Below are 25,106 nucleotides of genomic sequence, written 5' to 3'. Positions count from 1 at the left end.
CACCTGTCGAAATAATAGCACCTGTAGCACCAGTGGAAATAGTAGCACCAGTGGAAATAGTAGAACCGGTAGCACCAGTGGAAATAGTAGCACCAGTGGAAATAGTAGAACCGGTAGCATCTGTGGAAATGGTAGCACCTGTGGAAATGGTAGCACTAGTGGGAAAAGTTAGTCTAAAACCTGTACCTCATGGACATAAGTGAAGTGTCTAGACTTCCTAAAGGTAACATTGACATATTAACGTATGACTATGTTGATAATGTACCTTATGTACTCTGTCTGTCAGCAGTGTGTAGGTATGGGGGCGTTCCTGGACAAGCCTAAAACCGAGAAGCACACGGCCCATGGCCAGGGCAACGGGCTGCACTATGGCCTGAGTAGCATGCAGGGCTGGCGGGTGGAGATGGAGGATGCCCACACTGCCATGGTGGGCCTTCCCCAAGGCCTCAACGACTGGTCCTTCTTTGCTGTTTATGACGGGCACGCCGGCTCCCGCGTCGCCAACTATTGCTCTGCCCACCTGCTGGAGCACATCCTGTTAGGGGGGGCAGAGTTCACCCCGGGGATGGGCTCAGTGGAGGGCGTTAAGGATGGGATCCGCGCCGGCTTCCTGAGGATCGACGAGTACATGCGCAACTTCTCGGACCTGCGGCATGGGTTGGATCGCAGCGGCTCCACGGCAGTGGGTGTGCTGCTAAGCCCCTCCCACCTCTACTTCATAAACTGTGGCGACTCCCGGGCCGTGCTGAGCCGAGAAGGGCGAGTTGGATTCTCTACACAGGTACAATACTACGCACTAGACCAGGACTCTCCAACCCTATTCCTGGATAGCAACCGTCCTGGAGGTTATCACTCGAACTCTAGTCTAGAGCACCTGACTCTTATAGTTATCTGGTTGATGTGCCTAACCAGGTTAGTTACAACTGGGGTTGGAGTGAACCTACAGAAGAGTAGCTCTCCGAATATATAATGGTCCAATACTATACACACATAAATATATACATATATATACTGGGATACACACACACTCAAAGGGAGAGCGGGTGGAAGGAGGGATTTTCTACACATGTACAATACTGAGGGTGAGTAAGGGGAGAGGGTGGGATTGATGAAGAGACTGAGCGATAGTAACATTAATCATGTATTTTTAGGGGATCAGTTTGAGCTAGGTGAGGTGCAGAATCTCTAATCTTGATCATGTCATGAGTAGTTATTTGGGATGCACATATGACCCCCCCTTTTAGGACCACAAGCCGTGTAACCCCAGAGAGAAGGAGCGTATCCAGAACGCAGGGGGGTCAGTGATGATCCAGAGGGTGAATGGTTCCCTGGCTGTGTCCAGAGCCCTGGGGGACTATGACTACAAGTGTGTGGATGGGAAGGGTCCCACAGAACAGCTGGTTAGCCCAGAGCCAGAGGTGTGTTTTTAAAAAGCCTTTATTACTGTAGCATGTTGATTGGAACAGCTTATAGTACTTTGTCCTTGTTGAGGTGTGTGTGTGATCTCTCAGGCTGAGGTGTGTGTTCCTCCCCCAGGTGTGTGTGTTGGAGCGTGCTGCGGAGGGGGATGAGTTTGTGGTGCTGGCGTGCGACGGGATCTGGGATGTGATGTCTAACGAGGAGCTGTGCGACTTCGTCAGGTCCCGGCTACAGGTTTTTGACGACCTGGAGAGAGTCTGCAATGCTGTCGTGGACACTTGCCTGCACAAGGTACACACCACACAATGTTTCTGCCACTGTTTCTTACGACAGAAAAGAGCGTCTGGATATCAGAACAGCGATTACTCACCTCGAACTGGACAAAGATGTTTTTCTTTAATGAGTCAGACGCAAAGGATTTATTACTGCAACCGGACCAGGCCCAAATCCTCGTCATTCGCATGAAGAGATGGCACTGATACAGGGGATACAGATCCGGGTACCTTGTGAGAATTCGTTGGCGAGTGGGTAACCCGCCTCTTCCATTATATAGGCCAACATGAAATCATTGGAGAATAAACTGGATGAGCTCCGTTCGAGATTATCCAACCAAAATTGTAATCTCTTATGTTTCACCGAGTCGTGGCTGAACGATGACATGGATAATATACAGTTGGCTGGGTTTTCCGTGCATTGGCAAGACAGGGTAGCTACCCCTGGTAAAATGAGAGGTGGTGGATTTTAATGCAGGAAAACTTAAATCTGTTTTACCTCATTTCTGCCAGCATGTAACATGTGCAACTAGATCAGGGGTGTCAAACTCATTCCACGGAGGGCCTAGTGTCTGCAGGTTTTTGGTTTTTCCTTTCAATAAAGCCCTAGACAACCAGGTGTGGGGAGTTCCTAACTAATTAGTGATGTTAATTCATCAATCAAGTACAAGGGAGGAGCGAAAACCCGCAGACACTCGGCCCCCCGTGGAATGAGTTTGACACCTGTGAACTAGAGGATAAAAAAAATCAGTAGACCACCTTTACTCCACACACAGAGATGCATACAAATCTCTCCTTCGCCCTCCATTTGGCAAATGACCATAAGTCTATCCTCCTGCTTACAAACAAAAACTGAATCCGGAAATACTGTTGACTCGCTCCATATGAAAGGGGTCAGATGACGCAGATGCTAAGCTACAGGACTGTTTTGCTTGCACAGACTGGAATATTTACTTTACCTTTATTTAACTAGGCAAGTCCGTTAAGAACAATTACTTATTTTCAATGATGGCCTAGGAACAGTGGGCTAACGGCCTTGTTCAGGGGCAGAACGACAGATTTTTTACCTTTTTACCTTTACCTTTCGGTTACAAGTCCAACGCTCTAACCACTAGGCTACCAGCCGCCCCCAGGATTCATCCAATGGCATTGAGTATACCACATCAGTCACGGCTTCATCAATCAGTACATTGGTGACGTTGCACCCACAGTGACCGTACGGGCATACCCCAACCAGAAGCCATGGATTACAGGCAACATCCGCATTGAGCTAAAGGGTAGAGCTGCCGCTTTCATGGAGCGGGACTCTAACCCGGACGCTTCAAAGAAATCCTGCTATGCCCGCCGACGAACCATCAAACAGGCTAAGATTGAATCTTACTACACCGGCTCTGACGCTTGTCGGATGTGGCAGGGCTTGCAAACTATTATGGACTACAATGGGAAGCCCAGCCGTGAGCTGCCCAGTGACACGAGACTACCAGACGACTTAAATGATTTCTATGTGCGCTTTGAGGCAAGTGAAACCGAAGCATGCATTAGAGCACCAGCTGGTGCGGACGACTGTGTGATCAAGCACTCCATAGCCGATGTGAGTAAGACCTTGAAACAGGTCAATATTCACAAGGCTGCAGGGCCAGATGGATTACCAGGACGTGTACTCGGAACATGTGTTGACCAATTGGCAAGTGTCTTCACTGACGTTTTCAAACTCACTGACCGAGTCTGTAATACTTACATGTCTCAAGTAGTACACCATTGTCCCTGTACCCAAGAATGCTAAGGTCACCTGCCTAAATGACTACCGATCTGTAGCACTCATGTCTGTAGCCATGAAGTGCTTTGAAAGGCTGGTCATGGCTCACATCAACACAATCATCCCAGAAACCCTAGGCCCACTCCTATTCGCATACTGCCCCAACAGATCCACAGATGATGCAATCTATATTGCCCTCCACACTGCCCTTTCCTACCACGACAAAAGGAACACCTAGGTGTACTGTTCATTGACTACAGTTCAGCGTTCAGCGTTCAACACCATAGTGCCCTCAACTCATCAATAAGCTAAGGACCCCGCGACAAATCTCACTCTGCAACTGGATCCCGGACTTCTTGATGGGCCACCCCCAGGTGGTAAGGGTAGGCTACACATCTGCCATGCTGATCCTCAACTTTGGGGACCCTCCTGTAGTCCCTGTTCACCCGCGACTACGTGGCCAAGCACAATGGGGCTGTAGTGGAGCAAGTCTAGAGCTTGGTGTCCACATCCCCAACAAACTATCATGGTTCAAACACACCAAGACAGTCATGAAGAGGGCACGACAACGCCCATTCCCCCTCAGGAGACTGAAAAGATTTGGCATGGATCCTTAAAGTTATATAGCTGCACAATCGAGAGCATCCTGAGTGGTTGCATTAACGCTTGGTATGGCAACTGCTCAGCATCCGACCGCAAAGCCCTACAGAGGGTAGTGCGCACGGCCCAGTACTTCACTTTGGCCAAGCTTCCTGCCATCCAGGACCTCTATACCAGGCGGTGTCAGAGGAAGGCCCTAAAAATTGTGAGTCTCCAGCCACGCAAGTCAGACTTCTCTCTGCTACCGCATGGGAAGTGGTACTGGAGTGCCAAGTATAGGTCCAAAACGCTTCTTAACAGCTTCTACCCCAAGCCATAAGACTGCTGAACAGTTACTCAAATACCCGCCCCCCCGTTTCTTTTACGCTACTGTGTTTATTATCAATGCGTATTCACTTTACTTCTAACTACATGTACAGTTGAAGTCAGAAGTTTACACACACCTTAGCCAAATACATTTAAACCTTGTTTCTTTTACAATTCCTGACATTTAATCCTAGTAAAAATGTACTGTCTTAGGTCAGTTAGGGTCACCACTTTATTTTTTAAAATGTGAAATAATAGAATTATAGTAGAGACTTATTCCAGCTTTTATTTATTTCATCACATTCCCAGTGGGTCAGAAGTTTATTCACTCATTTAGTATTTGGTAGCATTGCCTTATTTATTTTTTTAACTTGAGTCAATTGTTTTGGGTAGCCTTCCACAAGCGGCCCATTCCTCCTGACAGAGCTGGTGTAACGGAGTCAGGTTTGTAGGCCTCCTTGCTCGCACGCGCTTTTTCAGTTCTGCTCACAATTTTTTTACAGGATTGAGGTCAGGGCTTTGTGATGGCCACTCCAATACCTTGACTTTGTTGTCCTTAACCTTTCACGAGCCTCTACCCCGGGTCCGGGAGCACCCCCCCACACTGATTAGCATCGCTAGCATAGCGTCACAATTAAATAGTAGCATCTAAATATCATTAAATCACAAGTCCAAGACACATAATGAAAGATACAGATCCTGTGAATAAAGCCACCATTTCAGATTTTTAAAATGTTTTACAGGGAAGACAAAATATGTAAATCTATTAGCTAACCACGTTAGCAAAAGCCATTTTTCTTTGTCCACCATTTTCTCTCTCCACCAGTAGCTATCACCAATTCGGCTAAACTAAGATATTGATAGCCACTAACCAAGAAAAAACCTCATCAGATGACAGTCTGATAACATTTATGGTATAGGATAGGTTTTGTTAGAAAAATGTGCATATTTCAGGTATAAATCATAGTTTGCCATTGCAGCCACCATCACAAATCTCACCAAAGCTCCTAGAATTACTACAGAGAGCAACTTGTATTACCAATCTACTCATCATAAAACATTTCTTAAAAATACACAGCACATAGCAATGGAAAGACACAGATCTTGTGAATTCAGACAACATTTCAGATTTTCTAAGTGTTTTACGGCGAAAAACACAAATCGTTATATTAGCATACCACATATGCAAACGTTACCCGACCATTGATTCAAGCCAAAGAGAGCGATATCGTTATCATCGCCAAAATATATTAATTTTTTCACTAACCTTCTCAGAATTCTTCAGATGACACTCCTGTAACATCATATTACAACATACATATAGAGTTTGTTCGAAAATGTGCATATTTAGCCATAAAAAAACGTGGTTATACAATGACAATACTAGCAAAACTAGCCTGAAAATGTCGGTCGCCATCTTTCACAGTGATCTTGTCTCATGGATATCTATTCATAAACTTGACTAAAAAAATATAAGTTGGACAGCTATCGAAAGACAAATTAGTTCAATGCAATCGCCGAATTACATTTCTAAAATTATCCTTACCCTGCAATACAGGGTTCGCCAAGCGAAGCTATGCCAAACAAAATGGCGGAATATGCGTTTAAAATTTTTCGACAGAACGATTTATCATCTTAAATATTTCTTACTTTGAGGTGATCTTCCATCAGATTCTTGGGCAATGTATCCTTTCTTGGGTCTAATCTTCTTTTGGTCGAAAGATGCCCTCTGTCCGTCAATGCCCACTAACGTTCGACCGGGACCCCGAAACGTGCCCGGCTCTTCAAAGAGCATCACATAGAAATGCCTCAAAATCGCACTAAACGGATATAAATTGCTATAAAACGGTTTAAATTAACTACCTTATGATGTTTCTAACACCTATAACGAGTAAAAACATGACCGACGCTATATTACTGGCTAAACCAAGGCTTGGAAAAAGGCCAGTCAGATATCCTTCTTGCGTTGAGCGCAGAGTCCAAAAGAACGGTACTTCCGGTATTTTGTCATTTATAGAGGCCATGATTGCGCAATCGACTCCATTCAAATTGTCACCACTTACTGACATCTAGAGGAAGGCGTGGGCAGTGTTTGTATCCTCATAGGATTTACAGTGGCTTTAAAACTGATCTGGAACCAGAGGCCAAGAGTTCTGAAAACTCACTCACTGGGAGGAAAAGTGCTGTAGAATGAGTTCTGTTCCACTCAGAGACATAATTCAAACGGCTATAGAAACTAGTGTTTTCTATCCAATAATAACAATAATATGCATATTGTACGAGCAAGAATTGAGTACTAGGCAGTTTAATCTGTAGAGCAAATTATGCTAATGCGAAACAGCACCCCCTATAGTTGCAAGAAGTTAAGCCATTTTGCCACAACTTTGGAAGTATGCTTTGGGGTCATTGTCTATTTGGAAGACCCATCTGCGACCAAGCTTTAACTTCCTGACTGATGTCTTGAGATGTTGCTTCAATATATCCACATAATTTTCCTGCCTCATGATGCCATCTATTTTGTGAAGTGCACCAGTCCCTCCTGCAGCAAAGCACCCCCACAACATGATGCTGCAACCCCCGTGCTTCACGGTTGGGATGGTGTTCTTTGGTTTGCAAGCCTCCTCCTTTTTCCTCCAAACAAAGGTGGTCATTATGGCCAAACAGTTCTATTTTTGTTTCATCAGACCAGAGGACATTTCTCCAAAAACTACGATCTTTGTCCACATCTGCAGTTGAAAACCGTGGTCCGGCTTTTTTATGGTGGTTTTGGATCAGTGGCTTCTTCCTTGCTGAGCGTCCTTTCAGGTTATGTCGATATAGGACTTGTTTTACTGTGGATATAGATACTTTTGTACCTGTTTCCTCCAGCATCTTCACAAGGTCCTTTGCTGCTGTTCTGGGATTGATTTGCTTGGGATTGGTCCCTTGGTGTTTATACTTGCGTACTGTAGTTTGTACAGATGAACGTGGTACCTTCAGGCGTTTGGAAATTGCTCCCAAGGATGAACCAGACTTGTGGAGGTCAAATTTTTTTTTCATGAGGTCTTGGCTGATTACTTTTGATTTTCCCATGATATCAAGCAAAGTAGTCATTTGCTAGCGATGCTAACATTAGCTAGCTAGCCAGAGTTTGCTACCTAGCAAAGAGGCACTGAGTTTGAAGGTAGGCCTTGAAATACATCCACAGGTAAACCTCCAATTGACTCAAATGATGTCAATTAGCCTATCATAAGCTTCTAAAGCCATGACATAATTTTCTTGAATTTTCCAAGCTGTTTAAAGGCACAGTCAACTTAGTGTATGTAAACTTCTGACCCACTGGAATTGTGATGCAGTGAATTATATGTGAAATAATCTGTCTGTAAACAATTGTTGGAAAAATGACTTGTGTCAAGTGATGTCAAAAAAGTAGATGTTCTAACAGACTTGCCAAAACTATAGTTTTAACTTCTTATGGCTGTAATCCCATTAACGGGATGATATGACAACAGCCAGTGAAAGTGCAGGGCGCCAAATTCAAACAAATCTCATAATTAAAATTCCTCAAACATTTAAAATGTATTTATATGGCCCTTCGTACATCAGCTAATATCTCGAAGTGCTGTACAGAAACCCAGCCTAAAACCCCAAACAGCAAGGAATGCAGGTGAAGAGGTGGCTAGGAAAAACTCCCTAGAAAGGCCAAAACCTAGGAAGAAACCTAGAGGCACCAGGCTATGAGGGGTGGCCAGCCCTCTTCTGGCTGTGCCGGGTGGAGATTATAACAGAACATGGCCAAGATGTTCAAATGTTCATAAATTACCAGCATGGTCAAATAATAATAATCACAGTAGTTGTCAAGGGTGCAGCAAGTCAGCACCTCAGGAGTAAATGTCAGTTGTCTTTTCATAGCAGATCATTATGAGTATCTCTACCGCTCCTGCAGTCTCTAGAGAGTTGAAAACAGCAGGTCTGGGACAGGGTTCCATAGCCGCAGGCAGAACAGTTGAACAGTTGAAACATACATGTATCTTATACCATTTTAAAGGTGATCTTGTTGTTAATCCCACCAAAGTGTCCGATTTCAAATAGGCTTTTCAGCGAAAGCACCACAAACGATTATGTAAGGTCACCACCAACTCACAGAAATTCTGCCATTTTTCCAGCCAAAGAGAGGAGTCACAAAAAGCACAAATAGAGATAAAATGAATCCCTAACCTTTGATGATCTTCATCAGATGACACTCATAGGACTTCATGTTACACAATACATATGTTTTGTTCGAAAAAGTTCATATTTATATCCAAAAACCTCAGTTTACATTGGCGCCATGTTCAGAAATGCCTCAAATATCCGGAGAAATTGCAGAGAGCCACGTCAAATAACATAAATACTCATCATAAACTTTGATGAAAGATGCATGTTTTACATAGAATTAAATATACACTTGTTCTTAATGCAACCGCTGTGTCAGATTTCAAAAAGCTTTACGGCAAAACACAATATTCAATAATCTGAGAACAGCATTCAGCCACAAAAGCAAGCCATACCGTTTACCCGCCAAATTGTGCAGTCAACAAAACTCATAAAAAGCATTAAAAATCTTCACTTACCTTTGCTGATCTTCGTTGGAATGGACTCCCACAAGAAATGTTTGGTAATGTCTATTTTTTAAAGTCCAAATAGCTACTTCTGTAGCGTGTTTGGTAAACAAATCCAACGTCAGGAAGCGCGTTCACTTAAACCTGACGAAATGTCCAAAAGTTCCGTAACAGTCAGTAGAAACATGTCAAACGATGTAATGAATCAATCTTTAGAATGTTTTTAACAAATCTTGAATAACGTTCCAACCGGAGAATTACATTGACTTCAGATGAGCAACGGATCAAAGCTTCCTCATTTGAACGCGCATGGTCAGAGCATGGTCAGGTCATGGCAGACCTGACTAATTCCCCTCTCATTCGGCCCCCCTTCACAGTAGAGGCATCAGACAAGGTTCTACAGACTGTTGACATCTAGTGGAAGCCATAGGAAGTGCAAACTCATCCATATCTCGCTGTGATTTCAATAGTATCTTGGTTGAAAATCGACCAGCCTCAGAATTTCCACTTCCTGTTTGGATTTTTTTCTCAGGTTTTTGCCTGCCATATGAGTTCTGTTATACTCACATATATAATTCAAACAGTTTTAGAAACTTCAGAGTGTTTTCTATCCAATACTATTAATAATATGCATATATTAGCAACTATGACTGAGGAGCAGGCCGTTTACTCTGGGCACCTTTCATCCAAGCTACTCAATACTCACTTGCAGCCATAAGAAGTTAACAAGAAATTTGTGGAGTGGTTGAGAAACGAGTTTTAATGACTCCAACCTAAGTGTATGTAAACTTCTGACTTCAATTGTACATATTACCTCGACTAATCTGTACCCCCGCACATTGACTCAGTACCCCCTGTATATAGCCTCGTTATTGTTATTTTATTGTTACTTTCTTTTTACTTAGTAAATATTTTCTTCATTTTTATTTTCTGCATTGTTGGTTAAGGGCTTGTAAGTAAGCGTTTCACAGTAAGATCAACACCTGTTGTATACAGCACATGTGACCTATACGATTTTAATTGACGTTCTAACCCTCTGTCTCTGTGTGTGTGTCCAGGGCAGTAGGGATAACATGAGTGTGGTGTTGGTGACTTTACCGGGAGCTCCCAAGGTGTCTGAACAAGCTCTGAAGAAAGAGGAGGAACTGGACAAATACCTGGAGACACGTGTAGAGGGTGAGAACACGCACATCCTCTCAGAGAGCTTGGACACACTGCACCGAAGAACAGCTAAAAGCAGAGTGGCTGCCCTATCGCTAGCTGTCTCTGCAGTGTGTTTTAGCCAGCTGCCCTATCGCTAGCTGTCTCTGCGGTGTGTTTTAGCGAGCCACGAGCAATGGCTGTTTGCGCCGATTCAACATGTAGAATCTGTTCAAAGGCAACCGGCTGTCCATCTTTCTGTTTCCACTTTAACCCTGTGTCTGTCCATAGACTTGCTGGGTGGCTGTGGAGAAGAGGGGGTTCCTGACCTGGTGTCTGTTCTGAGGTACATTGCCTCTGAGAACATCCCCAACCTACCTCCTGGAGGAGGCCTGGCCAGCAAGTAAATATTACACACACGCACACTGAAGAAATGTACTTCATTGTCCATTTTCTTTTCAGATCAATCTTCACTAATGCACACAAACGATAATGTATAATCTGTGTGTGTATTCAGACGCAGTGTGATCGAGGCGGTGTACAGCAGGCTGAACCCACACAGAGAAGAGGAAGGGGTGAGTAACTCTCCTTTGACCCATGACCTCCCACCTCCACAATTACCCACTCCAGCCCAGTCACAACAGCGCCACCCTCTGGGCCGGAGTGTGAATGGGCTTCGAGGACCTTCGATTACCAAGCGTGATCAAAATGGAGTATTTTATCCAGAGTCAAGACTTTGTTTCACATGACATGAAAACTGCTCCCTGATGTTCCTGCCATGTCCAAACCTTTTAGAAAATACCACCAAAGTCCAGGACGTCTTAAGAACAGGAACTAGCTATATGGCGTAGTCTAGTCTGTCCATACTGTGTCTGTGTTTTGGGAGTTGGGACTCGTAGTGGGGTATTGGAAGGCACTGGTGGCTTCTCCTCTCCTCACTGGACAAAGACGATGTCACTACGGGTAGCTGGCCACAGGGGTAGGGCTAGTATGGTGTGAGAAGCGTTCGTGTGCGTGCGTAAGTGCGCGTCATTTCCGCCTGCACCACCGGGGGCAGTATCGCTCGGTGCTGGAGGAAATACAGCCCACACGTGAGGAATCCTCCTCCTTTACCGCAGATGACCTCCCTGACTCCCCATCGCCCTCCCCGACCTTAACCCGCCGTCGTCGAGATGCCAGACCCCCCCCCGGGACGCAGAGAGAACCAAAGACACGGCCCCTCGAGCTGCTCTGGCAGACATCGACCAACCAGATCCTCCGGCGGCTCCGAAAGAGTTCGTCCAACTAGATCCTCTAGCTGCAGACCTCGACCAACCAGCCCCCCCCATCCGTGCTCTCAGACACCATAATGGGACAGATAGAAAGATGAGTGGTCTAAGTCTAGGGGCCGATCATGTATGGACCTCTACCCGACTGAGTGAGAGGAGTTCGCTCCTCTATTGGACTGGCATTTATATAAGCACAAGTTCCCATAAACGACCTGTCTGTGTCTGTCTTGCCTGTCTGTCTGGTTGGCCGTGCGTGCCAGTGTGTGTATTTGGTAGAATGTGTGTTGAGATGTGTGTCCACTTCAGTACTGTAAGTTCTACTTCAAAATGTAGGAAAATACAATGTTCTAAAAGAATGCAAAGTTCAAAATACAGAAGTTTTTAAGATACTTGCTTTTCAAAAAGTGTGTCCCTTATCATTGTTGTATTTCTAAATACTGACTTGTATTTATCTCAGAATATGGCACTTAGTACATGAGGGCAACAAGGCACAAAATGATGGTTTTACTATACGTTTTACTATACGTCTGAGTACCAGAAGTCCTCACAAGAATCGTAAACGAACTAAAATTGAGAGAACTGAGGACATTTTGCCAGTCCTCACTTGTAAAAAGGCTATGGGGGGGGCTGAATCTATTCCATACAGCGATTTTGTGAACAAATAAAATAATAAAAGTGATTTGATTTAATAATCATACTAAGATCTGTATCTGATTTGGTTTGTCTCTTGTCTGTCAGATTTGGTCGGTGTCTGACAGTCTTTCTGTTCTGATTATAGAAACACTTTTGCCTGTAAACATTCCATTGTGGGTCAAATGGCTCTTCACGTGCTGAATAGTGTACAGTGAATTCCTATTACATGGCATCCTGGCATTTCTAGCATACTCAGTACAAATGTTATATTCTTGACAAAAATCCTATTAAATGGGATGTAGCCTAGTATGAGAATTGAGACACAGCCGGCCTTTCAGTAGGCCACCGTCAGATGAGTCCAAGATCGACTCATCCCACCTATTGACCCACATTTCGACCCCTCATATTCTTAGCTCCTGATCCACACACACACTTCTCAACATCAGTACATAAATAACATCAGATTTATATTGTATTTCCTATGCCACCTCATAAACACCTTCTCTCTGTCCCCCTCTTTCTCTCAGTGTGATCTGGAGGACCACTGGTAGTCGTGGTAGCGGCGACCCCGGTCTCCTCCTGTGATTGGTCTAGCCACCCAGAGGGGGAGTTGCCTCCTCCACACGCCCAGTGGACGACGTGCATGTGTGTGAGGACGAACCCACACACACACGCTCTGCTGTTACCTGGGAGGAGTGTGTTTTTGGAGGCGGTTTTAAGGACTGATGAAACGTCAGGAGGGTAGAAGATGGTTTTTACCTTCCAGGTTTTCTGGTGTTTTATTCTTTTTTTTGTTGATGTTGTTGACATTGATCACCCGACTACACACGGACATGAGGACCTGAGGTGTATTTGTGTATGTGTGTGAAAGAAAGCTTTGAGGTGGGGACCAGGAACCAGACTGGTTCAATCTGGCTCTTGTCTTGGACCCGAACACACACACACACACCCTTCAACCTTACACACCACACCCTGCACATGCATGTACCACACACACACACACACACACACACTCAGAGGAGGGTCCACGTGCTACATGTTGATGGTTATACTACCCCCTCTGCAAAACTCCACCGCTACTGGACAGTTATTGGTTAAAACTGATCCCACCTGACTGCCTCTGATTGGCTCCTGCTGATGGATGGAGATTTGTGATGTTTTTTCCCTCTTGTTTGCTGTCAGATAAAGGAAGGAGGAGAGAAAGTGGAATCCCAAACCAGTTCCTTCCCCCTCGGCACTAGATTTGCGCGTTCGTGCCAGCCATGTGCACACGTTTCCCAAAGCTGAGGGAGTGAATATTGTGGGATTAGGGGCTAATTCGACCCTCTGTTACACTTTGATACTTCACAGAAAAGTAGTGTACCGACACCCACCACGACATGTTTTGGAGTTAGTGTAATTTCATAATTAGGCACGCATTTTCACAATTTGTCACATACATTTGTTGGTCTGACTTAATGAATTATAATACCTTCCAAATTAAATGTTCAATTTACTATGTTTTACACTATATATTGAAACAATGGGACATTTCTCAATTAGAATATCATGCAAGTCATGTGTGATGGGGTTCATTGATCACTTCGTTGTGCTGAAAATCAGCCTCTTTTGTCAGCAAGTGTGACAATGGAGGGACCTCAGTGAGTTGGTAGAGGCAAGGGACTGGTTTGGGATTCAGCAGAGGACTATAAGGCTCTCTTCTCTCGGGTGGGAATGGGCTCACAATGGTGGATTCTGAGGGGGTGGGTTTTGTGTGAAGATATCATCCTGTGTGATGTCACTGGCTGGACTGAGGGAGGGCGGGAGTAGGGCTGTCACTGTTGGACCTGCTGTGTCTAAAACAGACCTCTCCTAGACCCCGCTGTCTCACGCCCTGCCGCTCTTCCCCGCCCCCCGATCAAAGCAGGATCAATAGTTAACCTGGTCACTTTGATCAACAGTCACACGTAGCTGTTTATTTGACAAATTATTACAAAAGCTGAAGTTGAATTCAAATCTGTCTCTTTTTTTAAACTAGGAAATATGGATTTAGAGAATATTTAGGAACGTTACCTAAACATTTGATCCTGCTTTGTGACGACATACCCTCTGGTAGACTCAGTTGGCCCCCAGGCTTCTAGTTTTAAAGGTGCACCCCGCAATGTGACGTCACCATACACTGCAGGGCAACTTCCTGGTTACACAATTAAACTCTGCCAAAACTGACACTTAATATTCTGTTGCTGTTCTCTTTAAAGCAGAGTGCTGCCCTCACTGTATGACGACGTCAAATTGTGGCATGTACCTTTTAACCCAGGTCGAGTCCCAGTGTTAACCCTGTGTTCCTGGTTCGGACTACATCGGTCATGTTTTGTTTTTGCTGTTTGATTGCACTCACATTTGATTACAGAAAGCATCTATATATGAAATAAAATACCTGCCAAGGACCAGTGGCCACAGTCTCTGGGTAGTGTGTTTACTTTACCCTATTTATGTGCGTTCAAATTTTCACTTATTTTCCTGGAAGTGGACACTCACGCCTCCTCATGGAGGGACAATGGAGTGTACACTTCAGGGAGAATCAAACTGCAGACCACCCCCCCCCCCCCCAAATACCCTCTGTTTCTCAATCATCATTTCACCATAATCTCCAATTGAAATCACATCTTTTAAGGTGTTCTTAATCTGAGCTGGATTAGGGGATTATGGGCCGTTTGTGTATTTTTGTGGGGGAGTTGTTTAATTTTGTGATGGGTTACTCTAACCCCCGGGGTCAGAGGATCTTCAGTTATTCATATTTTCTACATCTTCCTTTTTTATTCATCTGTTTCTCATGGTAACACACACCAGCTCCTCTCCTAGGGCAGAGGTAGGACTGGACATTGTCCCGCTATTCTTTGTTTTGTGGAGGGTTCTGCATATAGATAGTAGAAGTGTGTGTGACAGCATATGATTTCTAGTGGAGTCATTTAGCCGATGAGGTCAGGCCATTGTTAGAGGGATAATCTGCTTTGACTGCTCAGATGGGTTAACACGCTCTGGATTAGAGCAGATTTATTATACGCACAAAGACACGCCATGCCCCTCCCCTGCCTGCTGCCTCCCTCCTACCTTACTCCTGTGCCCTCTGTCCCTTCGTCCTCTTCCTGTCTCTGTCCATATTTCTTCCGACCCTCCTTGTTTTCAACTAAATTCTATTCAAGGGCTTTATTGGTATGGGAAACACATGTTTACATTGCCAAAGCAACTGAAGTTGATAGAAAAAAACTAAAATTAACAGTAAACATTACAACTCCCCTCTTTTTTTCCTTACCCTCTTCTCTCGCCCCTTTACTTTTCTCCTGTCCCCTCTCTTTTTCCACAGTTTCTCCTGTCCCCTCTTTTTCCACAGTTTCTCCTGTCCCCTCTCTTTTTCCAGTTTCTCCTGTCCCCTCTCTTTTTCCACAGTTTCTCTTGCCTGTTTGAAAGTACTGAATACAAATAGCTGTAGACAGCTGTGTGTGTTCCTCCAGCTGTTTGTGTTTTTGTCCACACACAGTCATTAAAAACAACCTTGTTAGTGTGATGTCACCATATTACTGGATAATTATTAGAGTTAACATCTGCCCAGTTCAACCTACCCTAACACACACACAGAGGAGGACTTTGGGACATATGATCTATTTATAATCTTATAATTTTGTGTTAATATGTGAGTGTTTATGCTTTTGGGTGTGTGATGGGTGTTTGTGTTCAATTGAGTGGGTACTCATCCACATTGCTCTGTCCAAACACCAGGCCCACTAATGTTTCTTTTCCACCGTGAGGCTGGATTTGATTTCTTCCCTGAAGACTTCTCGAATGTGAACACATTCAACCCGTTCTGATTGGTCCCAGAAACCGATGGGTTGGGCCAGAGCCTGAACAGGTGAGTAAAGCAGCGTTTAGAAAATAGTTATTGGCTTTGATACTCTGATTGGTCCAAACACTGATGACTTAAGTACAACGCCCCTCACTTGGACATCAGCAGAAAGGACTTCGAGGACAGTCTGACAATGTATGTAGAGAGAGATTAGTTATAGTTGTGCCGGTTGAAGCTCCGTGTTGAATTCACATTTTCCTACCGTCATATCTAAGCCAATATGACACATGTCGATAAATTCACAAATGAACTTAATTGGAGGTATGCAACACACTCCCCGCCTCTCGTCATGATCTGTCCCATCGTTACCGATACTTTTTATACAGGTTTGCTAGCATTAGGGTCGTCAGAAATAGTTTTGCTCAAATTGTAGACGTCAGATTAAAACAAGTCTACAGCATCCATAAAGTGATTTTTAGATTTGGATACATTTGGATTTGGTGCAACAGTTAAAAAAAATTAAAAAAAATCACGATTTACGGCTCTCACGTGCACATTTCTGCCCAATACAAACCAATGATGTGCTACCTTTTTATGTAGCATTTCTGACAATGCTAACATCTTTTCAGCCAAGTTCTAAAACCGGGTGCAACTCGGTTGCTACTCAATAGTAGCAGCTAGCTAACACCAGTTGGATGAGAAGCAAAAGGTAGCTATTTGACTATGGAAGGTTTTTCATATGGCTGAAGTAATGTGTTAACTGCTGACCTGGACACTTCTGCGTAATCCGAGCACAAACAAACAAGCTAGAGAAAGTCCTTGGCAGCTATCAGAGCCAGTTAACGTAAACTCACCCCATTCCGTACAAATGTCCACAACATTCAAACGAGGCTACAAAGAAAACTAATGGGACTGTGTTGACTTCAAAATCGGCGGTGTGAACTAGGTTTCTATTCAAGCGTTGATCGACATGGTAATGGCTCTATAGTATTGGAGAAAAGTTGAAAAACTGACCCTCCGTTACATCGTGTCATGTCGTAACGTACAGCACGCATAAAGCAACTATTTATGTCTTACAATCTCTCCACCAGGTGTAGCACTTCTCTCATCGTTTAAAAACAAGAAATGGACAGTGACGGGGGTAAGGGGGGATACCTAGTCATTTTTTGTGTAATCATTGCATGCTATCATCATTCTCCAAGCCGCTGTTTACTTCTAAGATCACTTTAGCACCGCCCTAAAAACCAGATTCAAATTTGACACAAACCTTCAAATAGGTATGTAATGACACATTATATAAACTCTTTATAATGTTTTATTTACATTTTAAAGGTGGTAAGTTGGACAGATCGAGTGGGGAGGAAAGCAATTTCCTTCTCACTATCACGCATTAGTTTCGCTTCCCCACCCGCCATTTTTTTTAAAGACCCGACGGGGCTCATTGCCTGCTTGAATTATGCAGAAACAGGCAGCGTTTAGGTCATGTAACTGATTCTGTCGGAAAGGGGAGAAATTGTGCTTTACAATGGTATTGACATTACAGTTAATCTGGAAGTATTACGTTTTTGGGGGGCTAAAATAAGGGCAATTGTACTGACCAAGGCGATGTACGAGTTTACGTTAGATACACCAAACTTTGGGAACTTTAGAAAACCTGCAACGCTGCTAATGTATAATAGACGCACACACCAGAACAGACGTGTCGCTGTTGGAAAATCCATTAAATTCTATCCCTTACGCGTTAATTCAGTACACTCCTTCCTCTGTCAATGACCTTTTCTTCTTGCCATTATAATCCAACTTTACACTGACTGATCAGTACAGTGTCAAGTTACTTGTCAATGTGTTCCTGGAAACCTGAAGTCGCCATCCACCCAGTGAAAAGTAGCAGGGGTGTGGGTTACACACGAAGCACCCAGGTAAAACATCACAATGTTAATTGCTTGCGCGACCTGTGTGCAGTCAAAAGACAATGCCATCCATGCTTGCTAACTTGTTTCCAACACAACTGTTTTAGACAGACAAGCAAGCGAAATAAACAGAGTAAATGAACAAACACATTTTGTACCTAACGTGTGCTGTCGTCACCAGACTGTCCATTTCAAGTGTCAAGTTGACGTACACTTTATATACAAGAGTATGTGGACACCCCTTCAAGTTAGTGGATTTGGCTATTTCAGCCACACATGTTGCTGACAGGTGTAGAAAATCGAACACACAGCCATGCAATCTCCATAGACAAACATTGTCAATAAAATGGTCTTACTGAAGAGCTCAGTGACTTTCAACACCTTCAAAGGATGCCACCTTTCCAACAAGTCAGTTGGTCAAATTTCTGCCCTGCTAGTGTTGTCCCGATCAACTGTAAGTACTGTTATTTTGAAGTGAAAATGTCTAGGAGCAACAACGGCTCAGCCGCGAAGTGGTAGGCAACACAAGCTCACAGAACGGGACCGCTGAAGCGCATAGTGCGTAAAAAATTGTCTGTCCTCAGTTGCAACACTCACTACTGACTTCCAAACTGCCTCTGGAAGCAAAGTCAGCACAATTACTGTTCATCGGGAGCTTCATGAAATTGGTTTCCATGGCCGAGCAGCCACACACAAGCCTAAGATCACAATGCGCAATGCCAACCGTCGGCTGAAGTGGTGTAAATCTAGCCGCATTCTCTGGAATGATGAATCACACTTCACCATCTGGCAGTCTGACGGACTAATCTGGGTTTGGCAGATACCAGGAGAACGCTACCTAACCGAATGCATAGTGCCAACTGTAAAGTTTGGTGGAGGAGGAATCATGTTCTGGAACTACGCCCATTAGTTCCAGTGAAGGGAAATGTTAACGCTACAGCATACAAAGACATTCTAGACAATTCTGTGCTTCCAACTTTGTGGTAACAGTTTGGGGAAGGCCCTTTCCTGTTTCAGCATGACAATGCCACCGTGCACAAAGTGAGGTCCATACAGACATGTTTTTTCGACATCGGTGTAGAAGATCTTGACTGGCGTGCACAGAGCCCTGACCTCAACCCCATCGAACACCTTTGGGATGAATTGGAAAGCCGACTGCGAGCCAGGCCTAATCGCCCAACATCAATGCCCGACCTCACTAATGCTCTTGTGGCAGCAATGTTCCAACATATAGTGGAAAGCCTTCCCAGAAGAGTGGAGGCTGTTATAGCAGCAAAGGGGGGACCAACTCCATATTAATGCCCATGATTTTGAAATGAGATGTTCGACAAGCAGGTTCCCACATACTTTTGGTCATGTATTGTAATGTCTTAGTGTGGGGTGGAAGAATGCAACACATTGTACCTTGTATGTGGTACAAATCACATTATTGTGGGAGAGCCTCCTCAGAGTATGAATTAGGCTGTTTTGAGAAGGTTTGAATCCTAAGCAACCTGCATACACATTATTGGAAGTACAATAGACCAACATAGCTACTGTAGCGGGTCAAAGCTGTGTGCTGGAAAACCTTGGTTGAGCATGGGTGGAGTAACGCATTGTGCTCGTGAATGTCCTTTCTTTTTCGGCTTCAGACCAATGCCTACTTCTCACTGTTTAAAAAAATAAATAAATTCAGTTTGAGTCATCAGGCAACTCCTCTCCTTCCCATTGCTCCTCCTCCCCTTCTCTACTCCTCTTCTCCTCATATTTGGCCTCCTGTTTAAATGTGATGTATGGTTCATATTTTTCTATGGGGAGATTGGGGACAATAGATGTGTATATAACCAGCCTGATATACAGCTTATACGGACAGAACATTGTTTCCAGCGTACCTTTATGTGTCTCCTTGTGTGGGTCAAGTAGACACACACCTACCTGGTGGTATAGTTCTATTATAGATCCACCAGTCTGCTTTAGACTCCACAGTGGATCTGACAGACTGTGATCAATAGCTAAGACATTTAAAGTAGTGTGTGTTTATGAGAGAACGAGAGAGTTAAAGAATGGATACAGCCTTGACATCCTGGTTCAGATGCATCCTCCTGAGTGAATAAACCATCAACACATTCCTAGACAATGCAGAACACTACACACACACACTGACAAGGCTCAGACAGGTCCATCTGCATGTGGGGGTAATATGCATTAACCCTTTGAGCCGTGCAGTGCCCCCCCCCCCCCCCCCCCCCCGGTCCACACTGACACATCTGCATGGGCCTGTGTGTGTGTTTTTTCTTGTTGTTTTTTGATTCATCTGGAAGCATGAAGAACAATGATGTGTCATAAGTGATCAGATGTGTCAATCACCTTTCTGGTGTATGGTTGTTTTTGGACAGGGCACAACAATTTGGCTTCATCCCAAATCAATTTCCCAGACCTCATGGGCACTCCTGTAGATATATATAGAACATCATCTAGCCCTCTGAAATCAAATCTCACTGTGTGATGTCTGCATCCCAAGTTAGTGGACATACACACACAGACTGGACACATGCGCATACATGCACACAGACAATTATCATTATGATGAAATAAACCGCAGGTCCAGGGTGTGACCTCTGTCTACTATATCACCGTTAAGCAGCTTGCACCATTAATACCGGTAATGGCAAACATCAGGTACGGGGGCATTGTGGCGAAGAATCTCACCTCGACCACAGTGTTACTCTGTGTTCTGCCGTTAATATAAGCCATTATTCTAACCACTGTTCTGCTTTATCATATTCATCATTTGAGTGTTAAGCCATTCTATTATAGTCAGATTATCATATCTAACATTAGTCTGATAAACACATTCAATCTGCATTAACACAGATCCAGTTAGGCTCAGCAGTATGCTCTAGGTCAGGCTTCCTGAACCATGGAACATACGCTTGTTTTAAAAGACAGACACACATACATATATTATAAATAAAATGGTCTGTATATACACAGTTGAAGTCAGAAGTTTACATTCACTTAGGGGTTGGAGTCATTAAAACTTGTTTTTCAACCACTCCCCAAATTTCTTGTTAACAAACTATAGTTTTGGAAAGTCGGTTAGGACATCTACTTTGTGCATGACACAAGTAATGTTTCCAACAATTGTTTACAGACAGATTATTTAACTTATAATTCACTGTATCACAATTCCAGTGGGTCAGAAGTTTACATACACTAAGTTGACTGTGCCTTTTAAACAGCTTGGAAAATTCCAGAAAATGATGTCATGGCTTTAGAAGCTTCTGATAGGCTGATTGACATCATTTGAGTCAATTGGAGGTGTACCTGTGGATGTACTTCATGGCCTTCCTTCGAACTCTGTGCCTCCTTGCTTGACAACATGGGAAAATCAAAAGAAATCAGCCAAGACCTCAGGAAAAAAAATTGTGGACCTCCACAAGTCTGGTTCATCCTTGGGGGCAATTTCCAAATACCCGAAGGTACCACGTTCATCTGTTCAAACAATAGTACGCAAGTATAAACACCATGGGACCACGCAGCCATCATACCGCTCAGGAAGGTGATGATTTCCCTCTCCAAGATGAACGTACTTTGGTGCAAAAAGTGCAAATCATTCCCAGAATAACAGCAAAGGACCTTGTGAAGATGCTGGAGGAAACGGGTACAAAAGTATCTATATCCACAGTAAAACGAGTCCTATATCGACATAACCTGAAAGGCCGCTCAGCAAGGAAGAAGCCACTGCTCCAAAACTGCCATAAAAATGCCAGACTACGGTTTGCAACTGCACATGGGGACAAAGATCATAGTTTTTGGAGAAATGTACTCTGGTCTGATGAAACAAAAATAGAACTGTTTGGCCATAATGACCATCGTTATGTTTGGAGGAGAAAGGGGGAGGCTTGCAAGCCGAAGAACACCATCCCAACTGTGAAGCACGGGGGTGGCAGCATCATGTTGTGGGGGTGCTTTGCTGCAGGAGAGACTGGTGCACTTCACAAAATAGATGGCATCATGAGGCAGGAATATTGTGTATATTTAAGCAACATCTCAAGACATTAGTCAGGAAGTTAAAGCTTGGTCTCAAATGGGTCTCCCAACTGGACAATGACCCCAAGCATACTTCCAAAGTTGTGGCAAAATGGCTTAAGGACAACAAAGTCAAGGTATTGGCGTGGCCTGACCTTAATCGCAAAGAAAATTTGTGGGCAGAACTGAGAAAGCGTGTGCGAACAAGGAGGCCTACAAACCTGCCTCAGTTACACCAGCTCTGTCTGGAGGAATGGGCCACAATTCACCCAACTTATTGTGGAAATCTACCCAAAATGTTTGACCCAAGTTAAACAATTCAAAGGCAATGCTACCAAATACTAATTGAGTGAATATAAACTTCTGACCCACTGGGAATGTGATGAAAGAAATAAAAGCTGAAATAAATAATTCTCTCTACTATTATTCTAACATTCCACATTTCTTAAAATAAAGTGGTGATCCTAACTGACCTAAATCAGGGAATTTGTACTAGGATTAAATGTTATGAATTATGAAAAACTGAGTTTAAATGTATTTGGCTAAGGGGTATGTCAACTTCCGACTTCAACTGTATATATTACATTTAAGGTGCTAGTTTTCTAGACAGCTGTCTTCACATACTTAGTAGGAGCCAATAGGAGCCAGGTGTAACCAGAGTATCTGGCTGGAAGAAGAGCCCAGACCTTGACAGCTGATGTTACTGCCAAAGGTCCAATGGGAGACTTTACACAATTAATCCTGTAACAATGGTGTTTCAAAATGGGGGCATGCATGTCACATAACAACAGGACAAGCTTTTACGAACAAGGACATGGACGGTTGAGCTGTTTTGCTATTGAAATGCCAGTACATCATCAAATAGTGAACAGATGGGTATTCATTCTCATCAAGAATGTGATAATCATATAAGAATACCCCGTTTCTAAGAGATGCACAAAACACAGGTCTAGCCAAGGCTAAACATCATCTTACATAGACAGTTTATTTATTTGGCAGACACTCTTATCCAGAGAAACTTTTATTTATTTGAACCTTTTATTTAACTAGGCAAGTCAGGTAAGAACAAATTCTTATTTACAATGACAGCCTACACCGGCCAAACCCGGATGACGCTGGGCCAATTGTGCGTCGCCCTATGGGACTCCCAATCACAGCCGGTTGTGATACAGCCTGTATTCAAACCAGGGTGTCGGTAATGACGTCTCAAGCACTGAGATGCAGTGCCTTAGAGGACTGCGCCACTCGGGAGCCCAATTTACAGTTTGTGTCGGTCTATGAGATTATAATTGATCATTAATACATTCCAGAATCCAGGGTATTAATTTATTTAACCTACCTATGTCCCCTAAACACAAAATCTAAGAATGTAACAATTAATTCCAGCCTTGGCTGAGTTAACTTTTTTTCTCATTCACATCAACAAAATGCCTGGTACTGTAGTGACACTCAAATGAGGTATAAGTATCGACCCACTGGGCACACACGTCAATTCAACGTTCTATTCCACGTTGGTCCATTTTAATTTCATTGAAATGATGTGGAAACAACATTGATTCAACCAGTGTGTCAGAGGAAAATGAGATGAGATCCACTTTCAATATGAAACCACATCTGCAGGTTGTATGTTTACAATAAAGTCATGAATAAGGCATGTTTGCACCTCTTCAAGTCCACCCATGCCCTGGTGTGTAGAGCCTTGTCTGTATATTCACTTTGTATGATCAGCTACAGTGCATTCAACATAAAGCATACACAGGTAACAGCTGGATAGTACCCAGGGACTGCTTGAATGGATGACCCATTTAGCCATGTCATTGGAGTATAAGCACTCGGTTCAGAAGTAGTCATGTCTAGAATATGAAAGGGACTTGTGTTGACGTTCCTTGTTTAAAGGAGGCCGCGCTGCATGCTTTCCGAGTACCACTTCCTCCTGATTCGGCTCATACCGAGGCTGGAATGAAGGACCTCTGCCTCACTAGGTCATACGGAGGCTGGAACTCAGGACGTCTGCCTCACTAGGTCATACCGAGGCTGGAACCCAGGACCTCTGCCTCACTAGGTCATACCGAGGTTGGAACTCAGGACGTCTGCCTCACTAGGTCATACCGAGGCTGGAACCCAGGACCTCTGCCTCACCAAGGTAGACCGGGGCGGCAGGTAGCCTAGTGGTTAGATCGTTGGACTAGTAACCAAAAGGTTGCTAGATCAAATCCCCGAGCTGACAAGGTAAACATCTGTCATTCTGCCCCTGAACAAGCCAGTTAACCCGCTGTTCCCAGGCCATCATTGAAAATAAGAATTTGTTCGTAACTGACTTGCCTAGTTAAATAAAGGACATTTTGTAAAAACCCTCATGTTAACCACACTGCTAACCTTAACTGAAGACCAAAAAGAGATTTACAAATTTGACTTTGCAGCTGGCCCATCTAGTGGAAATCACTCAGAATCTCAGGGACAAGATTCGTTCCAATAAACGTCAACCTGCCCGTATTCTGTCAGCATCTCGGTCATTCTGAACAATTTTCTTCAAATGACAGAAATGCCAATGATGACGGGGTACTATTTTGGTGCGTTAGGTTTAGCATGCCAGGCGTGCTGGGTGTGTTCGGTTTAACCCTCAGAAGTGTCGGGTGTGATTGGATTAGCCTACCAGGGGTGCTGCCCACATTTTTTCCCCCAGCCAACAGGAAAACCAGAACGAATGCACTTTCTCCTTTTCAGTCTGAGCCAGATTGACAGTGCTATGACCCAATGAGAATGGGGGGCCAACAAGGGTAAGAATAGTAGGGGAAGGGGTGTGAATGTTTTTGTTTTTAAAGCTAATTGCCTGAAATTCTACACCTCCCCCTATCCCCAGTGGCAATTTCACCTATGGCATAACTAGCTACATATATTTTTACCACTTTACACATGTATTTTGGGATTCCACCTCTGTAAACATCACTTGCCTGATGACATGATAGTGGACGAGAGTCTAATTTCTTACAAGCACGTTTGTTTCCACATCCTCTCCTTGCTGCTTCTCCTCGATTACCTTTTTAGAAAGAAGGCTAGGAGAGGATGAGAAGAATCAAGGAAATCCAATTGAGATTTTCCATTGACGTCGTAGAATTCAGAACACTTTTTCTGGATAAACTGTAACCCTTTTCTAATACTCTCCACTCCTCATCCTCCTCCTCATGTGTGTTTGTCCTCCTTCGGGGGGGAAAGGGTCTGTGCTTGCTAGGCTGTGATGGGCATTGCTGCTTTCACAGCACCACCCTTTTCACCAGGGCACCCAATGGAGATGCAGACCTAGGGTCCCACCCCGCCCATCAGGTGAGCTATAGAAAGACTCCCCCAGACTGTCGAGCTCATAACGGAGTTCATAACGGACAACTGGCTTTTT

The 25,106-nt window shown here is 43.9% G+C and overlaps 1 protein-coding gene across 2 annotated transcripts in view; it reads left to right on the top strand.

The window, feature by feature from the left end:
• The window catches only part of LOC129824954 (protein phosphatase 1B-like), a 33,982-nt gene extending 19,570 nt beyond the window's left edge, over positions 1-14,412 (top strand). Inside the window, exons 2-8 of one of the 2 annotated variants that reach the window (XM_055884580.1) lie at positions 290-781; positions 1,245-1,418; positions 1,537-1,710; positions 9,992-10,109; positions 10,365-10,476; positions 10,591-10,648; positions 12,502-14,412. In XM_055884580.1, the coding sequence (XP_055740555.1) occupies positions 299-781; positions 1,245-1,418; positions 1,537-1,710; positions 9,992-10,109; positions 10,365-10,476; positions 10,591-10,648; positions 12,502-12,525 (1,143 nt within the window). In that variant the 5' untranslated portion in view covers positions 290-298 and the 3' untranslated portion in view covers positions 12,526-14,412. Of the gene's footprint in view, positions 1-286; positions 782-1,244; positions 1,419-1,536; positions 1,711-9,991; positions 10,110-10,364; positions 10,477-10,590; positions 10,649-12,501 lie in introns of both variants that reach the window. The other variant, XM_055884668.1, reaches the window with a different exon arrangement.
• The last annotated feature ends 10,694 nt before the right edge of the window (positions 14,413-25,106 follow it).

The sequence above is a fragment of the Salvelinus fontinalis genome, chromosome 1, assembly GCF_029448725.1.
Source record: "Salvelinus fontinalis isolate EN_2023a chromosome 1, ASM2944872v1, whole genome shotgun sequence".
Taxonomy (NCBI): domain Eukaryota; kingdom Metazoa; phylum Chordata; class Actinopteri; order Salmoniformes; family Salmonidae; genus Salvelinus; species Salvelinus fontinalis.
The sequence above is the reverse complement of the archived record's forward strand: the minus strand, read 5'-3'. Positions and strand labels throughout refer to the sequence as shown.